Source organism: Salvelinus sp. IW2-2015, linkage group LG6.1 (assembly GCF_002910315.2).
Source record: "Salvelinus sp. IW2-2015 linkage group LG6.1, ASM291031v2, whole genome shotgun sequence".
Lineage (NCBI taxonomy): Eukaryota > Metazoa > Chordata > Actinopteri > Salmoniformes > Salmonidae > Salvelinus > Salvelinus sp. IW2-2015.
The window spans coordinates 2,309,331-2,319,857 of NC_036845.1; the positions used below are offsets into that span (position 1 = coordinate 2,309,331).

General features: G+C 41.9%; 1 protein-coding gene across 1 annotated transcript; it reads left to right on the plus strand.

The window, feature by feature from the left end:
• Positions 1–1,554: 1,554 nt before the first annotated feature.
• Positions 1,555–10,002, plus strand: tmem147 (transmembrane protein 147). Its single transcript, XM_023988733.2, has 7 exons — positions 1,555–1,663; positions 1,940–2,056; positions 2,545–2,614; positions 3,014–3,216; positions 3,408–3,492; positions 3,657–3,778; positions 9,353–10,002. The coding sequence occupies exons 2-7, from the start codon at positions 1,980–1,982 to the stop codon at positions 9,471–9,473; spliced, it is 678 nt and encodes a 225-aa protein (XP_023844501.1). The 5' UTR covers positions 1,555–1,663; positions 1,940–1,979; the 3' UTR covers positions 9,474–10,002.
• The last annotated feature ends 525 nt before the right edge of the window (positions 10,003–10,527 follow it).

Consider the following 10,527-nt stretch of genomic DNA (forward strand, 5'->3'; position numbering starts at 1 on the left):
TCTGTCTTGCCTTGTTGTTCATGTTTCCTGTTTGCCCAGTGTTATAAGAACATGTTTTCACACAATGACAAATAAGTCATCTGCATTCAGGATAATCAACAGGATGCATTATAAAGTGACAATTGTATGATGTGTTTGTTTACATTAATGACAGGATTAGACTTTTGTATGCACATTTGCATTATTTGATCAGTTTGGTGAACATTATATTGAAACAAATGTTATTCCCTGAACTACAGTTTTAATAGCTGCTGCTTTAGCCAGGCCAGTTTTAATATTATGCTGGAACAAAAGTCTGCATACCCATGTTGGTACCTAGGACCAGGAGTCAAACATGATTGATATTGAATTTGCCAATCTGGTTGTGCATATTGCACTGGATGACTTCTCAGCCAGGTTTTCTGACAGAATTGAACAGGTGTAAGGCCATAGGACTGAGTTTCTCAATCAAGTATCAACTCTCCAAGAACATGCAAATGCATTCTGAAAGCTATCTGGAAGTCCACTATTGCAAGTGATTTAATCCTGCCCTAACGGAATCGCAGGAGACATCTAGTGGGAAATATTGCAGCACAATAAGGTAAACCAAATGACAGGTGGTATAGTTTCTGCATTCAAAACTGTTCACATGAAAAACCACAACATGCATTATTTTGGAATGTCATTATAGCATGGCGGTAGTACATTTCTATATTAATTAGACTGTAGCCTAGACTACTGCACATTGTAGATGCCTGAATGACCATAATGCGCTTTAAAGGTCCAATGTAGCCATTTATATCAATCAAATCATTTCTGGGTAACAATTAAGTACCTTACTGTGTTTCTTTTTGACCATTTTAATTGAAAACAAAGTTTCTTAGCAAGCGCAGACCAACTCAATCCCACCAAAAGAGGTAAAAATTTCAGGCTGTCTTTTCAAACAGCTCATACACTAAAATGGCATAATTTTAAAGTTTTCAGAGTACAATTCCAAGCTCATAGTTTGGAAATATTTTTAAAACACATCACGTTTTTTACTGCACTGGGCCTTTAACTCGACGTTTGACTACATATAGTGTAGCCCTGCCGCCACAAGATGGCGCTATTATTCCTGACGTCGTTGGTCAGTGGACAATAGCGGCTGTCCAGGCTAGCTATAGTGTTGCAAATATCCTTAAACCTATAAATTGTCATTAGTTGTATTTTTCATGTCAACGACAATGCAGGAACTATTTACTCGTTGCATGAACAGCAGAAACCACCGAGTTTGTAAACCTTTTCATACTAAACAATCTTTGCAGAAACTGCCGAAGTCCTGGTCCTGCCTTGAAATTGTTACGGTTAACCATGACTCCGTTCTGTCATTCCGTCCATTTGCTTTACAAGAAGACCCTATTTGAGTTCCTGTTCTAATGCACAAGCAAACGAGGGGAACGATAGGTCGGGGAAATCAAGGGATAGCGGAATCATTTAAAGGTAGGATTTTGGTAGTTTCCGGGTCGTTACTAGTTACCCCAGCCACAAAGTTATAAACCCCGCCTATTAATTTTCTACGATATAGCCAATTTGGACTTTGTGGCTGTGGTAACTACTGGAAAACTAGTTTCCGTCATTCATCCAACGAGTTAGCAAACTAGCATTAGCATCTCAATAATCCCTCGGTCAACCTGAGTAAATACAGGTATTTCTGAATGATTCGTGCCGATCTTCATTTAGACGTGTGTTATTTATACGCATTTAACCTATCTAACAGATTTAAGTTTATAATGGTGGAATAAATATGTTAGACCTTGCACAGAATCAACATTTTGAGCGTGCAGGAAGAGAGGATGCTAGCAAGTAACGTTACTGTTAGATTATCTGCTCCAATGCTTCTTGAATAACTAACGTTAGCTAGCTAATATTGTGTCGATAATTGTTGCTAGCTAATAGCCATCATGTCTTCATTCATTCACAGACTCGTTGGAGGATTCGCCAGTGTTGGACTCCCTGGCAATATGACGCTATTTCATTTCGGGAATTGCTTTGCCTTGGCTTATTTTCCCTACTTTATAACCTACAAATGCAGTGGATTGTAAGTATCAGCACCTCTCATACTATATAAACTGCATTAGATTAATTTGTTAGTTGACCCCATACATTTAGCTACTGAACATGTCTTTTTGAATGATCTGTTCACTAACTAGTCACCCTTACTGGGCTCCTGAATTGCACAGCGGTCTAAGGCACTGCATCTCAGTGCAAGAGGCATCACTACAGTCCCTGGTTCGAATCCAGGCTGTATCACATCCGTCCGTGATTGGGAGTCCCATAGGGCGGTACACAATTGGCCCAGCTTCGTCCGGGTTTGGCCCGGTGTAGGTTGTCATTGTATATAAGAATTTGATCTTAACTGACTTGCCTAATTAAATTTAAAAATATTGTAGAGGGTGAAATGTAATCTACATGGAAATGTCAGCAGATTGAGAGGAGGTCAGCCAATCCTAATCCTACCTCTAGGCAACCATGTGTCTGTATACTAGAATGTTTTGAACAATGTCTCTCTCTTGATCCCTATTGTAGATCAGAATACAATGCATTCTGGAGATGTGTTCAAGCAGGAGCTACCTACCTATTTGTGCAGCTATGCAAGGTGAACATTGACTGCCCAAACTGTCTGTTTTCTGAAAAGCAATAAAAGTACCATGATTCTGTCAAAGGAACTGATGATCACATTGGGATGCAGACTAAAAACTGCTTGATTACTAATGTAGCCTGCTAGTTATTAGTTAGTACTAGTTAATATGTATCCTACTAGGGCAGCAGGTAGCCATCGGTTTGTAACCGAAAGGTCACTGGTTTGAATACTCGAGCCAACAAGGTGAAAAATCTGTCAATGTGCTCTTGAGTAAGGCAATTAACCCTAATTTGCTACAAGGGTGCGGTACAACTATGGCTGACCATGTAAAACAACATGTTTCACTGCACCTATCTGGTATATGTGACAATAAAAAAAAAAAGTGTTATTGCATTAACAATGTCTCTGTTCCAGATGCTATTTCTGGCCACATTTTTCCCTACATGGGAGGGAGGAGCTGGCGTGTATGACTTTGTTGGTGAGTTTATGAAGGCTACGGTGGACCTAGCTGACCTTCTGGGCCTGCATCTGGTCATGTCCAGGAACGCAGGAAAGGGAGAGTACAAGATCATGGTGGCAGCGATGGGATGGGCCACAGCAGAGCTCGTTATGTCAAGGTACATTCTCTTTCTCGATCTTTCTCTGTCCCCCTACGGTTTCTCTTTAAATCTCTTTGGGTGCATTCCAGATTCACATTAATTTCAGCGTAGATTATAGTCATTCACTACCCAAGCTCACTAGTGTAGTTGTCAGTAAGTTTAATTGCAATGGTGTCTCTTGTATTTAATCCTCTTGCCCTGTCATCCAGGTGTATACCTCTATGGGTGGGTGCCAGAGGCATTGAGTTTGACTGGAAGTACATACAGATGAGCTTCGACTCCAACATCAGCCTGGTAAATCCCCTTGCACTGACACTTATACTGCTGAATCAAATAGACATTTATTTTGACTTCCAATAAATACTTAGATAATGAATACTCATCAACATTACATTTCCTGTGGCGGGCTTAGAAGAAGTATAGTTTCGAAGGAAATTCGATGTCGTGTTCTATTTCAGGTGCACTATATCGCCATGGCAGCAGTAGTGTGGATGTTCACGCGGTACGACCTCCCGAAGAGCTTCCGTCTTCCTGTGACTGTACTGTTAGGGCTGTGTGTATACAAGGCCTTCCTCATGGAGTGAGTATCACATACTTCAACGTACCCAGGGAAGGGAACTGTGGAACTCCATACTGTAGAAATGGTCACCCTTACAGAGCTGGTTTTCAGCTCATAGTGCTCATCTGTTCTGGGGAGGGAACTGAAGCTTTTCTGTACACCACTACAGGTCATTATAAACACTGATAGCTACAGTTGTGTAATGGTCTGGATTAGAGGTCAACCGATTATGATTTTTCAACGCCGATACCGATTATTGGAGGACAAAAAAAGCCTATACCGATTAATCGGACGATTTTATAAAAAATAAAAAAAATGTTTTATATATATATATATGTCATACACATTTTTGTAATAATGACAATTGCAACAATACTGAATGAACAATGAACACTTTTATTTTAACTTAATATAATACATAAATACACACACAGCTCTGAAGTGACAATGATACTGAAGAGTCTGCTTAGGAGACAAATACACTCAACTGTTTGAATAAAAATAGAGTTTAAGTTACCTGTGATGAATGTTGAAAACAAAAACTGTCATTTCTATATGCAGGAAATCCTATTTTAATAATGGGCATGGTAAGAATTGACGACCAAAGTGCGAGTCATAATTCCCATGACACCTTCTAGCAAAATCTGAAAAGCGGTTCCTTCATTTATTCCATAGGATATTTTTAGATTCACTTAAAATAAGGTCTGTGTTTCGTGTAGGCTTACACCACCTTGCCAATTTTATAACTGTGTAGATATCCATAGGACAAGGTAACTCTGATCAATATTGGTTCAAATATAAGCGAAGATCATTTTTTTGTAGAGTGGATTTATGAAAATATGTTGACAAACGTTACCTTATCCTAGTGAGATTTACACGGGTATCAAAACGTCGAGGCGGTTTAAGCCTGCACGAAACACAGACCTTATTTGAAGTAGATCAAGACATTCTCTATGGAAGACATGAACGGTAAAATAACGAAGGAACCCCTTTCAAGTTCAGCCGCAAGTTATTACAGGAATTATAACGCGTCGACTATTTCTCTCTAAACCATATACCTTTGACTAATCCGGAAACTATCACCTCGAAAACAAAAAGTTTATTCCGTTCCGTATTTTATCTAACGGGTGGCATCCATGAGTCTAAATATTCCTGTTACATTGTGTAACAGTTTAACTTTAGTCTGTCCCCTCGCCCCGACCCGGGTGCGAATCAGGGGCCCTCTGCACACAGACAACAGTCACCCACGAAGCATCGTTACCCATCGCTCCACAAAAGCCTCGGCTCTTGCAGAGCAAGGGGAACCACTACTTCAAGGTCTCAGAGCAAGTGACGTCACCGATTGAAAGGCTATTAGCGCGCACCACCGCTAACTAGCTAGCCATTTCACATCCGTTACACTTGCACAACCTTCAATGTTATGTCATAATTACGTAAAATTCTGGCAAATTAGTTCGCAAAGAGCCAGGCGGCCCAAACTAAATCAAATCAAATTTTATTTGTCACATACACATGGTTAGCAGATGTTAATGCGAGTGTAGCGAAATGCTTGTGCTTCTAGTTCCGACAATGCAGTAATAACCAAAGAAGTAATCTAACCTACAATTCCACAACTACTACCTTATACACACAAGTGTAAAGGGATAAAGAATATGTACATAAAGATATATGAATGAGTGATGGTACAGAACGGCATAGGCAAGATGCAGTAGATTGTATAGAGTACAGTATATACATATGAGTGAGTAATGTAGGGTATGTAAACATAAAGTGGCATAGTTTAAAGTGGCTAGTGATACATGTATTACATAAAGTGGCAAGATGCAGTAGATGATATAGAGTACAGTAATATACATATATATGAGATGAGTAATGTAGGGTATGTAAACATTATATTAAGTGGCATTGTTTAAAGTGGCTATTGGTACATTTTTACATAATTTCCATCAATTCCATTATTAAAGTGGCTGGAGTTGAGTCAGTATGTTGGCAGTGGCCGCTAAATGTTAGTGGTGGCTGTTTTAACAGTTTGATGGCTTGAGATAGAAGCTGTTTTTCAGTCTCTCGGTCCTGCTTTGATGCACCTGTACTGACCTCGCCTTCTGGATGATAGCGGGGTGAACAGGCAGTGGCTTGGGTGGTTGTTGTCCTTGATGATCTTTATGGCTTCCTGTGACATCGGGTGGTGTAGGTGTCCTGGAGGGAGGTAGTTTGCCCCGTGATGCGTTGTGCAGACCTCACTACCCTCTGGAGAACCTTACGGTTGTGGCGGAGCAGTTGCCGTACAGGCGGTGATACAGCCCGACAGGATGCTCTCGATTGTGCATCTGTAGAAGTTGTGAGTGCTTTTGGTGCAAGCCGAATTCTTTCAGCCTCTGAGGTTGAAGAGGCGCTGCTGCGCCTTCTTCACACGCTGTCTGTGTGGGTGGACCAATTCAGTTTGTCCGTGATGTGTACACGAGGAACTTAAAACTTTCCACTTCTCCACTACTGACCCGTCGATGTGGATAGGGGGTGTTCCTCTGCTGTTTCCTGAAGTCCAATATCTCCTTTGTTTTGTTGAGTTGAGTGTGAGGTTATTTTCCTGAACACACACTCCGAGGCTCACCTCCTCCTGTAGGCCGTCTCGTCGTTGTTGGTAATCAAGCCTACACTGTGTGTCGTCCGCAACTTGATGATTGAGTTGGAGGCGTGCATGGCCACGCAGTCGTGGGTGAACAGGAGTACAGGAGAGGCTCAGAAGCACCCTTGTTGGCCAGTGTTGAGGATCAGCGGGGTGGAGATGTTGTTACTACTACCTCACCACCTGGGGGCGGCCCGTCAGGAAGTCCGGACCCAGTTGCACAGGGCGGGGTGAGACCCAAGGTCTCGAGCTTGATGACGAGTTTGGAGGGCACTATGGTGTTAAATGCTGAGCTGTAGTCGATGAACAGCATTCTCACATAGGTATTCCTCTTGTCCAGATGGGTTAGGGCAGTGTGGTGCGATTGCGTCGTCTGTGGACCTATTGGGTCGGTAGCAAATTGGAGTGGGTCTAGGGTGTCCGGTAGGGTGGAGGTGATATGGTCCTTGACTAGTCTCTCAGCCAGCTGGTCTGCGCATGCTCTGAGGACGCGGCTGGGAATGCCGTCTGGGCCTGCAGCCTTGCGAGGGTTAACCGTTTAAATGTTTTTACTCACTCGGCTGCAGTGAAGGAGAGCCCACAGGTTTTGGTAGCGGGCCGTGTCAGTGGCACTGTATTGTCTCAAAGCGGCAAAAAAGTTTTAAAGCCTGTTTGGAGCAGACATCCTGGTCCGCGACGGGGCTGGTTTCTTTTTTGTAATCCGTGATTGACTGTAGACCCTGCCACATACCTCTTGTGTCTGAGCTGTTGAATTGCGACTCTATTTTGTCTCTGCACTGGGACTTAGCTTGTTTGATTGCCTTGCGGAGAGAATAGCCACTGTTTGTATTCGGTCATGTTTCCGTCACCTTGCCCTGGTTAAAAGCAGTGGTTCGCGCTTTCAGTTTCACGCGAATGCTGCCGTCAATCCACGGTTTTTGGTTTGGGAATGTTTTAATCGTTGCTGTGGGTACCGACATCGTCAATGCATTTTCTAATGAACTCGCTCACCGAATCAATAATTCGTCAATGTTGTTGTTGGACGCAATGCGGAACATATTCCAATCCACGTGATCGAAGCAGTCTTGAAGCGTGGAATCAGATTGGTCGGACCAGCGTTGAACAGACCTGAGCGAGGGAGCTTGTTGTTTTAGTTTCTGTTTGTAGGCTGGAAGCAACAAAATGGAGTCGTGGTCAGCTTTCCGAAAGGAGGGCGGGGGAGGGCTTTATGCGTCGCGGAAGTTAGTATAACAATGATCCAAGGTTTTACCAGCCCTGGTAGCACAATCGATATGCTGATAGAATTTAGGGAGTTTTGTTTTCAGATTAGCCTTGTTAAAATCCCAGCTACGATGAATGCAGCCTCAGGTGTGGTGGTTTCCAGTTTACAAAGAGTCAGATAAAGTTCGTTCAGGCCATCGATGTGTCTGCTTGGGGGGGAATATATACGGCTGTGATTATAATCGAAGAGAATCCCTTGGTAGATAATGTGGTCGACATTTGATTGTGAGGGAGTTCTAGATCAGGTGAAACAGAATGACTTGAGTTCCTGTATGTTGTTATGATCACACCACGTCTCGTTAATCATAAGGCATACACCCCCGCCCCTCTTCTTACCAGAAAGATGTATGTTTCTGTCGGCGCGATGCGTGAAGAAACCAGCTGGCTGCACCGACTCCGTTAGCGTCTCTTGAGTTAGCCATGTTTCCGTGAAGCAGAGAACATTACAATCTCTGATGTCTCTCTGGAATGTTACCCTTGCTCGGATTTCATCAACCTTATTGTCAAGAGACTGGACATTGGCGAGTAGTATGCTAGGGAGTGGAGCGCGATGTGCCCGTCTCCGAAGCCTGACCAGGAGACCGCTACGTTTGCCCCTTTTATGGCGTCGCATAGGGTCGCCGGCTGGGATCAGATCCATTGTATTGGGTGGAAGGCAAAACACTGGATCCGTTTCGGGGAAGTCATATTCCTGGTTGGAACGATGGTGAGTTGACGTTGCTCTTATATTCAGTAGTTCCTCCCGACTGTATGTAATGAAACCTAAGATTACCTGGGGTACCAATGTAAGGAATAACACATAAAAAAACAAAATACTCGGTGACCGAGATGGCCGCCTCGCTTCGCGTTCCTTGGAAAATATGCAGTATTTTGTTTTTTTATGTGTTATTCCTTACATTGGTATTTTGTTGTATATGTTGCATATACCCTGACTCTGCGTGCAATGAACGCAAGAGAAATGACACAATTTCACCTGGTTAATATTGCCTGCTAACCTGGATTTATTTTCGCTAAATATGCAGGTTTAAAAATATATACTTGTGTATTGATTTTAAGAAAGGCATTGATGTTTATGGTTAAGTACACATTGGAGCAATGACAGTCATTGATTGATTGTTTTTTATAAGATAAGTTTAATGCTAGCTAGCAATTTACCTTAGCTTACTGCATTCGCGTAACAGGCAGGCTCCTCGTGGAGTGCAATGTAATCAGGTGTTAGAGCTTTGGACTAGTTAACTGTAAGGTTGCAAGATTGGATCCCGCGAGCTGACAAGGTTAAAAATCTGTCGTTCTGCCCCTGAAGCAGAACGTTCCTAGGCCGTCATTGAAAATAAGAATGTGTTCTTAACTGACTTGCCGAGTTAAATAAATTTGTAAAAAAAAAAAACGGCGCCCAAAAATACCGATTTCCGATTGTTATGAAAACTTGAAATCGGCCCCAATTAATCGGCCATTCCGATTAATCGGTCGACCTCTAGTCTGGATGACCAACTCCTATTTTTCAAAAGAAACAATACATTATTGAAATGGTACTGAAAACAATGACGCCTCCAAGTTCATGTCATTATCCATCATAATTATGATGTTAGCAACAATCAGTTTCATGGTAGCCAACAACTGACATATTGGTATAAAACATAGCTACACATCCATCATAATAATTGTTCATAGACATCTACTCATTTTCTCCTCTGTCCTCTAACTTCTCTCAGGTTGTTTGTCCACGTGTTCCTGCTGGGGAGCTGGACAGCCCTCCTGGTGAAGGCGGTGCTCACTGGATCCATCTCCCTCTGTTCTCTCTTCCTCTTCGTCACACTGGTGCACAGCAACTGAGACTGGCTGGGAGCCCAACAAAGAGGGTCTTTAACACACACACAGGGCCTTTCAACCAGACTGCGCCTGTACAGATTAATTTTGTATCGCTCAGAAAGATGGCAGGAATATGAGCATTTGTGATTTCAGACTTTTTTTGTTATGATACTTATTTTTTTTAAGTGTATGATTTATTATTGTGCTGGAATTAGTACGGTAGATTGAGTATTTATAACAAGTGGATGAAAGTGGATGCCTCTTAAGCGTTGTAGTACAGTTACTAAACTACTTTGACATGTAAGCAGATGGTACAATACTGGTGTTACTCTGTGTGTGCTCAGCTGCATTGCTGTAGGTATGAAAGAGATTAACTTAATCTCATTCGACATGATGAAATACAAATGTTGGCACCCTTCTTGTCACATGACTTAAGCAGCATAATGGTTTATTTATGTTGTAAGATTACATGACATGGTAGCAGTGGGTTATGCTACTCTATGGAAACTTAATGAGGTGTGCGTGAATGGCCAATAAATGACTTCATATGCTACTTTTGATTTGTGCACAGTGTGCTTATTACACAAGATATACTATACAAAATCTAATTAAAACATTGTCTATCTACAAAAGGGAGGAGATGGAGGTCAAATTTGTACTCAACTTTGAGGTGTAGTTCAGACTCCTCATATGAGAGCTTTATGTATGGTGTGGTGTTGTAAGGAGAAGAAAATCACATTTTCACACCTGACTTGCACCCATACTGTTACTACAAACCCCTTTTTTTATTTGTTCTTCATGATGATACTTATTTTTTTTAAGTGTAGTGTATATTTATTATTGTGCTGGAATTAGTTACGGTAGATTGAGTATTTTTAAAAGTGGATGAAAGTGGATGCCTCTTAAGCGTTGTAGTACAGTTACTAAACTACTTTGTACATGTAAGCAGATGGTACAATACTGTGTTTACTCTGTGTGTGCTCAGCTGCATTGCTGTAGGTATGAAAGAGATTAACTTAATCTCATTCGACATGATGAAATACAAATGTTGGCACCCTTCTTGTCACATGACTTAAGC